Raw genomic sequence first — 16,175 nt, forward strand, 5'->3', positions numbered from 1 at the left:
GCCCTAAAGATTAATGTCCTGGCCAATGTGTGGGCCCTAAAGATTAATGTCCTGGCCAATGTGTGGGCCCTAAAGATTAATGTCCTGGCCAATATGTGGGCCCTAAAGATTAATGTCCTGGCCAATGTGTGGGCCCTAAAGATTAATGTCCTGGCCAATGTTTATCTCTCGCTCAACGTCGCATGACGATTAGCATTGCTGCAAGTGGGATCTTGCTGTGCACAAATTGGCTTCTGAGTTTCCAACATTGGCCAACGTATTTCAAAAAAGTGCTTCCTGGGCGGGGACATCAAAGTGCGGGTGAAAAGAGCTGAGGAAATCGCTTGCTGCCCGTTTCAGAAACTCGAGGCATGCCATTGGCCCTTTGAGATGACCTATGGTCAGGAAAGGCGCCGTGTAAATGCAAGGCTCTCGTTACTCTGGATAGAATCTCATCCTTCCTATCAATGTCACATCTCAGCACCAAACTTTGGTGATCAGCACAATCACTTTTTCATCGTTGATCAAGCATGTGCAACCATTCTGGAAAAAAAAATCAAAAACACGACGGATGCTGGAAATGTGAAATAAAACGAGAACCTTCTGGAAAAGCTCAGCGGGTCTGGCAACGTCAGTGGAGGGAGAAATCGGGGTTACGTTTCCACGTCCTCTCTTCAGCTCTGAAGAGGACTCGAAACGTTAACTCTTGTTTCTCTCCCCAGATGCTATAGGACATAGAACATAGAACATAGTACAGCACAGAACAGGCCCTTCGGCCCTCGATGTTGTGCCGAGCAATGATCACCCTACTTAAACCCACGTAACCCGTATACCCAGTAACCCAACAATCCCCCCATTAACCTTACACTACGGGCAATTTATCATGGCCAATCCACCTAACCCGCACATCTTTGGACTGTGGGAGGAAACCGGAGCACCCGGAGGAAACCCACGCACAAACGGGGAGGACGTGCAGACTCCACACAGACAGTGACCCAGCCGGGAATCGAACCTGGGACCACTGGAGCTGTGAAGCATTGATGCTAACCACCATGCTACCGTGAGGACCTGCTGAGTTTATCCAATAATGTTCTTGTTCACGTCTGAATATTTATTGGACATTGTTCTGTTGTTAATATTCCCTCTCCTGTTCCAACGCCGACCTGAATCCAGGCTGCGTTTGACCAATTTTTACAAAAAATATTTTATTTGGTTTTTAACATTTTATGCATTACACAAAACAATGCAAAAACGTCAAGAACAGAACTCTCAACTCCATCAACCAATACTCTAATCACTCAAATAACCCCCTCCCCCATCACTAAATCCCCCTGAGCATCTGATGAGAACCAACTCTTTAAGGTGAAGAATAAACAGACCCCCCTCTTTTGTGGAACCCCTCTATTGAGATTTTCATATTTCATAGAATTTACAGTGCAGAAGGAGGCCATTCGGCCCATCGAGTCTGCACCAGCCCTTGGAAAGAGCGCCCTACCCAAGCCCAGACCCCCACCCTATCCCCATAACTCAGTAACCCCACCCAACACTAAGGGCAATTTTGGACACTAAGGGCAATCCATCTAACCTGCACATCTTTGGGCTGTGGGAGGAAACCGGAGCACCCAGAGGGAACCCAGCACAGACAGCGACCCAAGCCGGGAATCGAACCTGGGACCTTGGAGCTGTGAAGCAATTGTGCTAACCACCATGCGACCATGCAGCCGTATTGCCCCTCTTAAAGCAAACGTTTTTACAATTTTTTTAGAGTCCCCAATTATTTTATTTCCAATTCAGGGGCAATTTAGCGTGGCCAATCCACCTACCCGGCAGATCTTTGGGTTGTGGGGGTGAGACCCACGCAGACACGGGGAGAACGTGCAAACTCCACACCGACGGTGACCTGGAGCTGGGAGCGAACCTGGGACCTCGGCGCCGTGAGGCAGCAGTGCTAACCACTGCGCCATCGTGCCACCCCCTATTTTGTAGCTAACGTAACGAATAATGAATGTCACCTGTCACATGGGATACCTCCTGAGAAAAGGAGCGTGCTGTAGAATCTTTTCATTTTGCACTCATCAGATCAGATTTGCCAGAGTACCAAATTGCCACGGGAGCAACAATTTATTAACTGCGTGAGAAAAGGGTGCTAATTGGTTGGAAAGTCTAACCTGATTGGTCAAGACGTTGCCATGGAGAATGTGTCAGGACGCTATTGCTCCCCCATGCTTGTGTTTAATTTTAAAAGACGCAACTCCTGCACGCGCTCTTTCTACCCGCAGAGGACTGGCCCTGTATATTCGGCGTGGCAATGCTTCGACCAATCAGATATGATGGGCGACCAACTAATCAGCACCCTTTTCTCGTGCAGTATAAATTGTTGCTTCCTTTGAAATTTGGCATTCTTGTGTTTGTCCTCATGAGTGCAAGACTGAAAGCTTCAACAGCATGTCTCCTTTCTCATCAGTTTTCAAGCTCTGTACTTGCTGAGTACCCTTTGGTATATATTTGATCACGATTTTCTGCCTCCCTTCTATTTTGTTTTCCCCAAGGGCTTTCAGATGATTTGATGTTCCTTGATCGATGCCTGGAGCTTTTCAACGTCAATTCCAAAGCATTCGTTGCCTCTGATATCATAGTGTTTTTTTTTTTGGAAATGTTTTTTATTGAGTTTTCATATTTTATATCCAACAAATTACAAATTATTAGAAAAAAAAACACGCAAAAATTAACATGTATATTTACAGGCAAGCATCTTCATAATAACAACTGTGGCCGCCCCCTTTAACCGGCATACATATTTTACATTCCCCAATATGGCCGAGGCACATGTTTATAGGCATTTATTTACAATTTGGTTTTGGGCCTTAGCTTGCCATCAGACTGTCGCTTGCGCTTTGTCCTTCCTTTTTTTATGGAATAATTTTTATTCAAGTTTTCAACAACAAATTTTATCACAACAGAGAAAAACAGTAACCCCTCCCCTCCAATACAAAAACAATAAATTAACAAGAAAAAGAAATAAGCATAAAACCATGAGAACAAACCCCCATAATGAACCCGTAGCCCCCCCCCCCCCCCCCCCCCCCCCCCCCCCCCCCGGCTACCTTCCCCCGATTCCCTATCCATTTTCCCCTGATTCTTGGCCACCCGACTATTCTTCCTCTTGTTCGTTGGCCACAAACAGGTCCCGGAACAATTGCATGAATGGCTCCCACGTTCTGTGGAAGCCGTCGTCTGACCCTCGGATGGGGAATTTGATTTTCTCCATTTGGAGAGATCCCGAGAGGTCGGACAGCCAGTCTGCAGCTCTGGGCGGTGCTGCTGACTGCCAGCCAATCAGGATTCTGTGGTGGGCGATCAGGGAGGCAAAGGCAAGGGCGTCCACCCTCCTCCCCAGGAATAGATCTGGCTGGTGATATCATAGTGTTGACCACTATCAGACAATGTTGTTATTTTGGCGATTTGATCAGGGCTGAACAGCTACAGAGATCTCTCCTGGAGGACAAGGTGAAAGGTGGCAGAAAGGGAGGGGGGGTCGCCCTAGTTGTGGTTAGATGATGGACGTCACAGGGTGTTTGTGCACGAGCTTCAGTGGATGTGTGAGGATAGGGAGCAACAGACGAGTATGACACACCATGACAGCTGGTAGAAGGGGCTACAAACATGAGGAAGAACTTTCTTCACTGGGAGTGTTGGCGTATGATAGGAGTATACGCCTTAAGAGCAGGACGAGGCCACTCGGCCCTTATAAGTCTGACCCTCCATTCAACAAAATCACGGCTGATTTGATGGCGGCTCAGCTCCACTTTCTTGTCTGCCCCTTCGACTCCCTCGTCGATCCAAAATTGGTCTAACTCAGCCCCTCCTTCCCCTCCCACTCCTCTCTGGGGAAGAGAATTCCAAACACTGGAAATCAGAATTTGAATTGTAAAACATTATAATCAAATTGAAAAGGTTTGGTTGGTGTTTGAATTTCATTGTTGGTGCTCCTTTTAAAGGAGGAAATTAGTCCGCTTCATAGATGGAAATGAAGGGAGGGTGGGGCTGGCCCTTTAAGAAGGTGAAGGTGGCCCATTAGGAAGGTGGGGGTGGTTCTTTAAGAGAATGGCGATGGCCCTTTAAGAGAAGAGAGAAGGCCCGTTGAGAGGATGGGATACCCCTTTAAGAGGATGAGATGCCCCTTTACGAGAACAATCTACTAAGAGGGTGGGAGTGGCCCTTTAAGAAGATGGGGATGGCACTTTAAGAGGGTGGAAAATGGTCCATTAAGTTGGGGCTGGCCCTTTAAAAGGGTGGAAGATGGTTCTTTAAGAGGATAAAGGATGGTCCTTTAAGGGGTGAAATGGCCCTTTAAGAGAGTGGTGATTATCCTTTAAGAAGGTGAGCTATTAATTGGATTCGGTGGTCTTTTAAGTGGATGAAGGATGGCCCTTAAGAGAAGGTGGGTTGGCCGTTTAAGAGGGTGGGCTCTTTAAGAGAGTGGGAGAGATGGTTCTTTAAGACGATGGAAGATGGTCCATTAAAAAAGATGAAGGATGGTCATTTATGAGGGTGGGATGGCCCTTTAAGAGGTGCAATTTGTCTTTTTAAAATAAATTTAGTGTACCCAATTCATTTTTTTTCCAATTAAGGGGCAATTTAGCCTGGCCAATCCACCTACCCTGCACATCTTTTTTGGGTTGTGGTGGCGAAACCCATGCAAACATGGGGAGAATGTGCAAACTCCACACGGACAGTGACCCAGAGCCGGGATCGAACCTTTGGTCCTCGGTGCCGTGAGGCAGCAGGCACTAACCACTGCGCCACCGTGCTGCCCTGCAATTTGTCTTTCAAGAGGGTAGGATAGCCCTTTAAGAGAGTGGGGCTGGTTGTTTCAGAGAATGGAAGATGATCCATTAAAGGATATGGTTGGTCCTTTAAGAAGATGGAATATGTCCTTTAAGAGGGCGGGATGGCTCTTTGAGAAGGTGGGATGTCCCTTTTTAAAACATTTTTAAAATTCTTGTCCTTTTTCACATTTTCTCCCCAAATTTACACTGAACAATAAACAATAATCAGTAACGAATGTTATGTCAATTCCCATATCAATAACAACCATCTCATCCTCCCAGCAAACCCCAGACATTGGCCCGCATGTTAACATAAACAAATGGCAAAAAGGAATCAGGAATCACCCATAGTCACCATTAACACATACAGTCCCTCTCCCCCAAACCTCCCAGCCCCTAACCTCCCTAATGTTTTGAAGTGATCCAATTCTCGAAAGTGCATAATGATTAACGCACATGAATTGTAGAACCACTCCATCCTTCCCCTCAGTTCAAACTTTTTTTTTTTTTTTTTTTTAAATTTAGATTACCCAATTATTTTTTCTATTAAGGGGCAATTTAGCGTGGCCAATCCACCTACTCTGCACATTTTTGGGTTGTGGGGGCGAAACCCACGCAGACACGGGGAGAATGTGCAAACTCCACACGGACAGTGACCCAGAGCCGGGATCGAACCTGGGACCTCAGCGCCGTGAGGCGGTTATGCTAACCACTAGGCCACCGTGCTGCCCCCCTCAGTTCAAACTTGACCTTTTGAAGCGTGAAGAATTCCAGCATATCCCCTCTCCACGCCAGGGCACAGGGTGGAGAGGCTGGTCTCCACCCAAACAGGATCCGCCTTCGGGCGATCAAGTGGCGAAGGCTACAACATCTGCCTCCGCGCCCGTTTCCAACCCCAGCTGGTCCGACACCCCGAATATGGCCTCCCGAGGGCCCAGGTCCAGTTTCACGTGCACCACTTTAGAGATTACCCGAAACACCTCCTTCCAGTAATCCTCCAGCTTTGGACAGGACCAAAACATATGAAGCTGGTTTGTGCCCCCCCCCCCCCCCCCCACAACATTCACACACATCTTCTACCCCCTCAAAGAGCCGGCTCATCCTCGCCCTTGTAAGGTGCGCTCTATACACCACTTTCAGCTGTATCAGCCCCAACCTCGCACACGAGGTGGAGGTGTTCACCCTCTGGAGCACCTCACACCAGAACCCCTCCTCCATATCCTCTCCCAACTCTTCCTCCCACTTTGCTTTGATCCCTTCTAGCGGCGCCTTCTCCTCCTCCAAAATAGCCCCGTAAACTGCCGATACTGTCCCCTTCTCCAGTCCCCCTGTCGTCTGCACCTCCTCCAGCAATGTGGAAGCCGGTTCTACTGGGAAGCTCTGTATCTCCTTTCTGGCAAAGTCTCGAATCTGCATGTCTAGATATTACCCCCTGCTCCAGCCCATGCTTCGCTCCCAGCTCCTTCAATTCCGCAAAACGACCCCCAAGAAACAAATCTTTTAGTGTCCTAATTCCTTTCTCCTTCCCATCTCCGAAAATTTCCATTCCACTTCCCTGGCTCAAATCTATGGTTGGGATGTCCCTTTAAGGGAGTGGGGAATGGCCCTTTGAGAGGGTGGAAGATGGTCTATTAAGAGGATGGGGTTGGTCCTTTAAGAGGTTGTGATGTCCCTTTAAGAGGGTGGGATGTCCCTTTGAGAGGATGGAATGTCCCTTTAAGAGGGTGAATGTCCCTTTAAGAGGGTGGTTTTCCCCTGTGACGTCCCCATGGTGGGTGGGGCCGGTGGGTGCCGGATGTGACGTTGGGCGGTGCCATGGTGGTCGGCGCCTACCCCATCGCCAAGCTGCTGCTGTTGGGAGTGCGGCAGGTCAGCCGGCCCCTCGCCAACTCCATCAAGGCCAACGCCCGGCGGAGCCAGTTCTTCAAGCGCTACATCTGCCTGCCGCCCGCGCAGAGTGAGTGCGGGAGAGGCCGGGGCGGCGGAACCTGAAGCGGCTAGGCCGCAGGGGGGTGGGGCTTGCGGGTGATTGGCAGCAGCGCCGGCCAATGGGGGAGGGACCCGATCGGGTCCGGGCCAATCCGGGGGCGGTCCCGGGTGATGGGCAGCTGCGGGGGCGGAGCCTGGCTGTAAAGTCACTTTGAGGATGTGGGGCTGGGGAAGGGCAAGTGTGTGTGGGGGAAGGGCAAGGGGGGGTGTGTGTGTGTGGGGGAAGGGCAAGGGGGAGTGTGTGTGGGGAAGGGCAAGGGGGAGTGTGTGTGGGGGAAGGGCAAGGGGAGTGTGTGTGTGGGGGAAGGGCAAGGGGGGGTGTGTGTGTGTGTGGGGGAAGGGCAAGGGGGAGTGTGTGTGTGGGGGAAGGGCAAGGGGGAGTGTGTGTGTGGGGGAAGGGCAAGGGGGAGTGTGTGTGTGGGGGAAGGGCAAGGAGGAGTGTGTGTGGGGAAGGGCAAGGGGGTGTGTGGGGGAAGGGCAAGGGGGAGTGTGGGGGAAGGGCAAGGGGGTGTGTGGGGGAAGGGTAAGGGGGTGTGGGGGGGAAGGGTAAGGGGGTGTGGGGGGGAAGGGTAAGGGTGTGTGGGGGAAGGGTAAGGGGGTGTGTGGGGGAAGGGTAAGGGGGTGTGTGGGGGAAGGGTAAGGGGGTGTGTGGGGGAAGGGTAAGGGGGGTGTGTGGGGGGAAGGGTAAGGGGGTGTGTGGGGGAAGGGTAAGGGGGTGTGTGTGGGGGAAGGGTGTGTGTGTGTGTGGGGGAAGGGCAAGGGGGGGTGTGTGTGGGGGAAGGGCAAGGGGGGTGTGTGTGGGGGAAGGGCAAGGGGGTGTGTGGGGGAAGGGCAAGGGGGGTGTGTGTGGGGAAGGGCAAGGGGGTGTGTGTGGGGGAAGGGCAAGGGGGGTGTGTGTGGGGGAAGGGCAAGGGGGGTGTGTGTGGGGGAAGGGCAAGGGGGGTGTGTGTGGGGGAAGGGCAAGGGGGGTGTGTGTGGGGGAAGGGCAAGGGGGGTGTGTGTGGGGGAAGGGCAAGGGGGGTGTGTGTGTGGGGGAAGGGCAAGGGGGTTGTGTGGGGGAAGGGCAAGGGGGGGTGTGGGGGAAGGGCAAGGGAGGTTGTGTTTGTGTGTGGGGGGGAATGGCAGGGGGGAAGGGCACGGTTGGGGAAGGGGTGGCGAGTGGGCACAATTGGGGAGGGGCAGTAGAATGGGGCAATGGGTGGAATGAAACGGGTGATAATGGTGTTGGGCATTTTGAATCTAATTAAGTGGGAATGGGTGCCAGGGCAGTAATTGTTTAATATTAATATAATTGACATGGAACGTTTATATACAGTCACCTGCTGACAGATTTCCAAAGCATGAAATGTCAGTGAAGGAATCTCGCACACTATTCACCCGAAAGAGCCGATATCTTCGTTACCACCTCAACACTCAGATTCATACTGATTCTCTGTTTCAGCCATAGACTCTGGTAGTCCACCAGTTGCCATGTCAGACCAGACTTTGCTAGCTGGTTACCTGATAAACCACCAAGGAGGATCTGTATTATTTCACGGGATGAGGGCATCACTGGGCTGGGCCAGCATTTATTGCCTATCCCTAATTGCCCTTGTGGGGGCAGTCAGCCACGTAGCTGTGGGGTCTGGAGTCACATGTAGGCCAGACCGGGTAAGGACGGCAGATTTCCTTCCCTAAAGGGGACATTAGTGACCCAGATGGTATTTTACAACAATCGATGATAGTTTGGTCACCGTTACTGAGGCTCGCTTTCAATTCCCGATTTTATGAATTGAGATTAAACTCCTCCAGCTGCTGTGGTGGGATTTGAACCCGAGACTTGGCTTGGGCCTCTTGATTTCACGTCCAGCGACATTGCCTCTACACCACCACCTTTCCCCAGCGCATGTTGGGTCGGGGACAAGACACCCTGCTTGGTTTTTGATTAAATACTGGATTTGCCCGTGGAATCTAACTTGAGAGAAACTAACTCAAGTTGGATGAGGGGGGATCTTATTGAAAGTTACAAGATATTGCGAGGCCTGGATAGAGTGGACGTGGAGAGGATGTTTCCACTTGGAGGAAAAACTAGAACCCGAGGGCACAATCTCAGACTAAAGGGACGATCCTTTAAAACAAGAGATGAGGAGGAATTTCTTCAGCCAGAGGGTGGTGAATCAGTGGAACTCTTTGCCGCAGAAGGTGCTGTGGAGGCCAAATCACTGAGTCCCAATTGTAGCTTGTTTTGACCTTGCCTCGTGTTTTATTTCCTGTTGCAGTCTACCACTGGGTCGAAATGAAGACCAAGATGAGGATGATGGGATTCAAAAGTGGTCAGGTGCAACCCTTGAGCGGGGAGGTGGCGGCGGACCTGGGCGGAGAGCTCCTGGGAGAGGCCTTTGTGTTCATCAATTGATTAATAAGGGGATCAGGGTTATGGGGAGGAGGCAGGGGAAGAGAAAATATCAGCCATGATTGAATGGCGGAGCAGACTCGATGGGCCAAGTGGCCTATGTCTTATGGTCTAACTGGGTCCTGAAGATTGATCGTTCAAATTTGGCAATGCCTGGAATAAACAGCTGGACAGAACATTAATAATTTGGAGCCTGGAGTAGGCAGTTTGAGCCTGCTCTGCCATTCAATACAGCCGTGGCTGATCTCGTCCCCACTTTCCTGCCACTGCCCACAACCCTTCCTACCCCTCTTAATTGAAAACCTATCTATCTCCACAAAGTAGCTTAGTGTTCCAGCGTCCACTGCACACTGTGGCAGCACAGATTCACGACACTTTGAGTAAAGTAATTCCTCCTCATTTCTATTTCAAAATCCGCCACCTCGACCTAAAACTGTGGCCTCTCGTTCCAGAATGTCCAGCAAGGACTGTGGTCCCATTGTAGCTTGTTTTGACCTTGCCTCGTGTTTTTTTATTTCCTGTTGCAGTCTACCACTGGGTCGAAATGAAGACCAAGATGAGGATGATGGGATTCAAAAGTGGTCAGGTGCAACCCTTGAGCGAGGAGGTGGCGGCGGACCTGGGCGCGGAGCTCCTGGGAGAGGCCTTTGTGTTCATCATCGGAGGCGCCTGTATCATGGCCGAGTACATCCGGCAGTCGTCCAACAGCGCGAGGAAAGAGGAGGAGCTGAGCAGCACGCTGCAGAGCTTGCAGGAACAGATTGCCCATCTCTCCTTGACTGTTGAGGAACTCGATGCCCGTGTGCGGGAGAACAATCGCCTCGCTCACTCGCGCCCTCAGACCTCGAAATAGCAACTCGGAGCCGAGCTGGGGTAAAATCTGCCTGCGGGGCTGGAATGTGTCCCAATTCGTACTGCCTTCCCAAGGAATCCTGTTGAATTGGGGGGGGTGGTTTGAGGAGGGGTTACAGAGAGCAGAGGGGTTGGGGCACTGTTGAATAACTTAACTGCCTGTTGTAAATACATCCGTTTGCGACGTTTGTTCTACCTTGCCCATTCTGTAAAATACTTGATCCTAACTGTACGCACCTCTGCATACATGGCTGCGCAATCTTTGTGCTGTTGTCACGTGTGTTTGCGTGCCTTGGGCCCCACTAAGTTTGTCAATCATGCAAGTCTAAATTTTGCTGCATTGTGTGTGTGTGTTACTCTTTTTTTTCCCACCCCCAGCTGTTGAGACTCTCTCACCTGTGACGAGGCACGTGCTGGGCCAATGTCGGGGGAGCCACGCTGGATGTAGAAGAGTGAAAATCACAGCATCGCAGAAGCCACGTTCGGGGAAACCGCGTGCGTGGCTGGCCTGTGTCGCCTGAAATTGCCCATTTCCAAGCAAATCCTCACGGTGGGGGGGGGGGGGTTTGGTCACCGTGTAGTTTCCACAACGCCCGCTTTCTGTTCCCTCGCTCCTCTCTTTTGAGATTTTCGTACACTCGAAACATGAGAGCATTTCAATTTGAGGAAGGGCAGACCCAGAAAGGCAACCCATCTCACTCCCGTTTCCGATACACTGCGATTTGTCTCTCGTCCAGCCTTTCACTGAAGAACTCCAAACATGTCCTGTCACAGCAGGCACATTAGTGAAGGGCACCAAACTCCAGTTTTTATATAAAAGAATGTTGGTACATGCTGACGACAATCTGCTACCCCACAAACGGCACAGGGGAAGATCACAGTTGCCCACCTTCTGATCTGACATTGAAGTTCAGGGGTGTGGGGAGGGGGATGAGATTTGACCCCACATATAGTTTTACACATCTGGGTGCTCTTTATACCAAGCCAGTATTTAGTTTAAAAAAAAAAATACGTGAATCATGTTTCTTCATTTCTACTGGAATTACAAACTCCAGCAGCAAATGCCTGGATTTGATTCCCTTTATTGGCTGTTGCGAATGGAGTGAGGCTGTCTTCCCCCAATCACACTTTCGCAGTGGTAAGATTTTAGTGAAGTGCCAATTCTGGCCATACTGCTCCATTAACTTGGAACTGTGAAAGTCACTCCGCAGCCTTTCCCAATCTGCGGATGATCCCAAAGAGTTTTTTTTTATTGAGTTGGGCGACGCCGGAGTTCCTGGCTGGGGGTGTCCCGGGATAACGAGTTAAGACTGCATTTAAACCACAATTTTTGCTTGGTACTAATCAAAGATTGGCAATACGATGGAGAGGGGTAATCTCCATTTTGCAGTATGTCTGGCTGAAGTTAGGCTGCACTTACTTGATAACCGCACTTTCCCCACAGCACCGCCGCTTGTATTCGAATGCACTTTGGAGCATGAAATCAGAATTGCATCGGCTTAATTTGAGTGTTTTCCCACCCTGATTAAATTTGAGGCCAGATTGTCCGTAATGAGTTGGTTTGAATGAGCCTGCCGACTACGTAAAAGTGCTACAGTTTGATTCCGATTATGGTGGCTGGGAGCAGTGTGGTAGTCGCTCCGTAAAATGGTCCGACTACTCCAGCAAAATGTAGGCTCCCTGGATAGAACTCTCACCTCCTTGAGTCAGAAAGTTTGTAGGTATGAGTTCCACTCCAGAGACTTGAGCACAAAATGTTATACCAATACTCCCTGGTGCAGAACTTAAATCGTCACCAGTCAGCCCTTTCTCTATCTCTCCCCCCCCCCTCCCCCCTCTCAAAAGGAGAAAGCAGCCTATGGTCATCTGCAACTATCGTGAGAAGTCTTACAACACCAGGTTAAAGTCCAACCGGTTTGTTTGGAATCACTAGCTCTTGGAGCTAGTGATGAAGGAGCTACGCTCCGAAAGCTAGTGATTCCAAACAAACCCTGTTGGACTTTAACCTGGTGTTGTAAGACTTGTTACTGTGCTCACCCCAGTCCAACGCCGGCACCTCCACATCCACCTGCGACAATGGCAACTTTACTTTTACTTACTTTACTGAGGCACCTCCATCTTTTTGGATGAGACCTTAGTGAACGTGTAAGAGCCCATGGCAACCAGTTCAAAGAAATGCCAGGGTGTTCTCCCCGATGTCTAGGCCAACATTCATCCCTCAAACAACATCACAAAGAAACAGATTATCTGGTCATTCTCACATCGCTGTTTGTGGAAACTTGTGTGCCATTATTTTTTTTACATCTATGTTGATGAAAGGTGCTATATAGATGCAGGTTATTTTACACTCAGCTGCAGCTTGGGGGCATGTGTCTAACTTACTATCCAGAGGTCTCAATACGTTTTCACAGCCATGTAGCTATTAAGAGGAGTCTCTATCAGTCGTAAAGAATGTGGTGTTATGGTAGCAGGAGCTTAACCATGCTGGAACATCTGGAAAGGACGCCCAGCCCCTTCTAAAGGCTGGCACAGGATTACGGGCAAACATACACCTTTGTTCAATGGCAAGTTCTGTTCCCGTCGGAACGTCAGCCCTGGAGGTGACTGCACCAATCTCGGCTACAGCAGGATCTGTTTCTTTTCCATGGATCCACTCATCAAGTCCAGACTGCTCCTGGAAGCCAATCCCAAAGGCCCCGTAATCTGTCGTGGGAAGGCGGAGGCAGGAATATTTTCCCTTTAACCCAAGTGCAATCCAGATTATCAACTAAACCTCTGTTAATAAATCTGGTCACCCTGCCTGTGCCTTGAAGAGCATTGAGTGGTCAAATGAATCTGTGCCACCCAGCCACCAACCTGGAACATGACATAGAGCAGCTAGAATTATACAACACAGGAAGCCATTGAGCCCACTGTGGCTTCACAGCGCCAGGGGCCCAGGTTCGATTCCCCGCTGGCTCACTGTGCAGAGTCTGCACATTCTCCCCGTGTCTGCGTGGGTTTCCTCCGGGTGCTCCGATTTCCTCCCAGTCCAAAGACGTGCAGGTTAGGTGGATTGGCTTTGATTAATTGCCCTTAGTGACCAAAAAGGTTAGGAGGGGTTATTGGGTTACGGGGATAGGGTGGAAGTGAGGGCTTAAGTGGGTTGGTGCAGACTCGATGGGCCAAATAGCCTCCTCCTGCACTGTATGCTCTATGTTGTCCCCACAACTGATTATCAAAGCTCCATGTGCCTGGCTGTGCTTTTAATTGTCAGCCCGAATGCAAATGCAGAATTAAAAAGTTTTGCACTTGCACCTAGACTGGATGGGGGAAGTGGTACAAATGTTTATTCTTTACTCATTGTAGGCCTGCTCATGGTTTGGGGGTAGTGTCTGTTCTAGTTCTGGAGCAGCTGGAGCACTTTTTCTGTTGGAGCTTGAGGCAGAAGCTGATCATATTTGGGGAAATGAATGATTTTGATACAGCCAAAACTGTCAGTGACAGAAAGGGGCAAGAATGGATCAAGTAAAACTCCCATCGCAGGTTCCTTTGGAAAATTACACTGTAATGGGTCCTTCAGTTCAACTAGTGGTCCGGCTGGCATTCCATACAAGCTTCCTCTATCTCACCTCAACAGTAACCCTATTCATGTGGAATCTCACCCTGCACTAATTGACTGCTGGGTCTCCGACATTACAAAAGTGCCTCAACTTCAGAGGCATTTCGGTGGCTGTAAGGGTGTGACGTGAAAGATGATATACAGAGCTCAAAGAATCCAGACAGTGCAGAAGGCCATTCGGCCCATCGAGTCTGCACCAACCCTCTGAAAGAGCACTCAACCTAGACTCACCCCCCCGCCCTATCCCGGCGCATAAGAGCCTCTTCCGCTTCTCCATCCGTCTCTTCCTGACAATCTCTGCTCTCTCTCCAAGGTGGCAAAGTATATGTGCAAAATGCCAGCGTGGTTGAAGTCAGTGTGTGTGGGTAATGTGTGTACTCAGCACAGCAATGTGATTTTTTTTTTTGTTGCTTTAATGACAGACAAGCTTATTTTGTTGTACTAAAAGATTTATTTACAAAATTATTGTAAAATTGATACAAATAAAATCTATTGACATGTCACCTGTGGTTAAAACTTCAGATGATACAAAGCCAGGGCTGTCACAGTAGGGACACCAGGCAGAGCCGGCATGCAAGGCAACAGTAGATTGCAGCGAAAACAGAATGCTGGACAATCTCAGCAGGTCTGTGGGGAGAGAAGGGAGCTAACGTGGAGTCTGGATGGCTCCGTCGCACAGTCGTCCAGACTCGAAACGTTAGCTCTCCCCACAGACGCTGTCCGAACCCGCTGAGACTCTGCAGCGTTTCCCGTTTCAGATTCCAGGGTCCGTAGCAATTTGCTTTTATCTCAGTAGAGTGCAGCCGTCTGCACAATCGGGCGGAGGGTTAAGGTTTAGGAGCGGAATCAAAGGCTGCCTTGGTGTTCATCACACATAAAATAAACACAGCCCGCCTCTCACTTTCGTACACTAGTTATCCAGCGTGTTACGCCGTTCATTCCAGTTAAATCCAAAGGTTACCTTGGTGAAAACCGGAAGCGGGTTTTTGCTTTCAACAAAAGGAATGTGAACACTCCCAAGTTTGATAGTAAAGGCATCTGAAAATGAATTATCACGCCCCAGGTACAATGTTAACCTCCGATGCTGACTCAGTTGTTGAGCATTTTCACTTTCTGATACCAAATCGACAGTATCGTTTCCTGCTTCAAGATTAGGAGAACTACAACCATAAGGTTACAGAGTTGTCCACACACGAAGAGATAAAGTTGCACCTCACTGTCCAAATCAGACCAGTGAGGAACAGGTCAAACCGAGTGATTAGCATTAAAAGGCCTCCGTTGCTGCGTTAGTGAGCGGTGACTCTGTGAATGGTGGACAGACTGACTGGTACTGAGCTCACCTGAACCCACACACAAAAGTTAAAATAAAAGAGGATCTTAAAATGGAAAATTCATTGGGTGGGTCCCTTAAGCTAATCAGATACAAGGTTTGAAGAACTGGACCCAGTGCTGGGGATTTAAACACTTGGACTTATGAATCGCTAAAGCTGCCTGAGAGCATGGACACAGAGTCGTATGAACTATTAGCACCACAATGGAAGCATGGTAGCGCAGTGGTTAGCACTGCTGCCTCACAGCACCGAGATCCCAGGTTCGATTTCGGCTCTGGGTCACTGTCCGTGTGGAATTTGCACATTCTCCCCGTGTTTGTGTGGGTTTCGCCCCCACAACCCCAAAGATGTGCAGGGTAGGTGGATTGGCCACGCTAAATTGCCCTTAATTGAAAAAAAAAAAATTGGGTACTCTAAATTTATTTATTCTTAAAAATCCAGGCTTCTTGTCCTCGTCACATCTCCTCCCAAACTCCCACCCCAAAACATCTTTCAGAACGAGATTTTCACAGGACGAGCTCAGTCTTCCCACGCGTATGTTTTGCTCCTGAATAGGGCCCAGCTTTAATTCATTTTTAAAAAATATATAAATTTAGAGTACCCAATTCATTTTTTCCAATTAAGGAGCAATTTAGTGTGCCCAATCCACCGACCCTGCACATCTTTGGGTTGTGGGGGCGAAACCCACGCAGACACGGGGAGAATGTGCAAACTCCACACGGGCAGTGACCCAGAGTCGGGATCAAACCTGGGACCTCGGCGCCGTGAGGCAGCAGGGCTAACCCACTGCACCACCGTGCTGCCCTACCTCTCAATTAATTAACGCTCATCTCAAAAGTTATTTTAAGTGAATAAAACACAAGTTTGAAATATGACGCGAATCAAGGCGGTCAGAGTGTGCAGTAACTGGCCAGACAGCACCTGGAATACACAGTTCTGGTCACTGCTCCACAAGGGAAATAATGCTTCACTCAAAAGGGTTGGAATTCGCAATCCCGGAGGGTTGCGGTCGCTCCCTCGTTGAAAACATTCAAGGCTGTGGGATAGACATCTTTGGTGCCTCAGGGAATTAAGGGTTGTGGGGAGCGGGCGGTAACGTAGAGGTGAAGACCAGATCAGCCATGATAGTACCGTGAGTGGCACGATAGCACAGTGGTTAGCACAGTTGTTTCACAGCTCCAGGGTCCCAGTTTCGATTCCAG

General features: G+C 49.7%; 1 protein-coding gene across 1 annotated transcript; it reads left to right on the forward strand.

Moving 5' to 3' along the window:
- Positions 1 to 6,589: 6,589 nt before the first annotated feature.
- opa3 (outer mitochondrial membrane lipid metabolism regulator OPA3) lies at positions 6,590 to 11,039 on the forward strand. Its single transcript, XM_038785954.1, has 2 exons — positions 6,590 to 6,765; positions 9,717 to 11,039. The coding sequence occupies exons 1-2, from the start codon at positions 6,624 to 6,626 to the stop codon at positions 10,040 to 10,042; spliced, it is 468 nt and encodes a 155-aa protein (XP_038641882.1). The 5' UTR covers positions 6,590 to 6,623; the 3' UTR covers positions 10,043 to 11,039.
- The last annotated feature ends 5,136 nt before the right edge of the window (positions 11,040 to 16,175 follow it).

This window comes from Scyliorhinus canicula, chromosome 27 (assembly GCF_902713615.1).
Source record: "Scyliorhinus canicula chromosome 27, sScyCan1.1, whole genome shotgun sequence".
Classification (NCBI taxonomy): domain Eukaryota; kingdom Metazoa; phylum Chordata; class Chondrichthyes; order Carcharhiniformes; family Scyliorhinidae; genus Scyliorhinus; species Scyliorhinus canicula.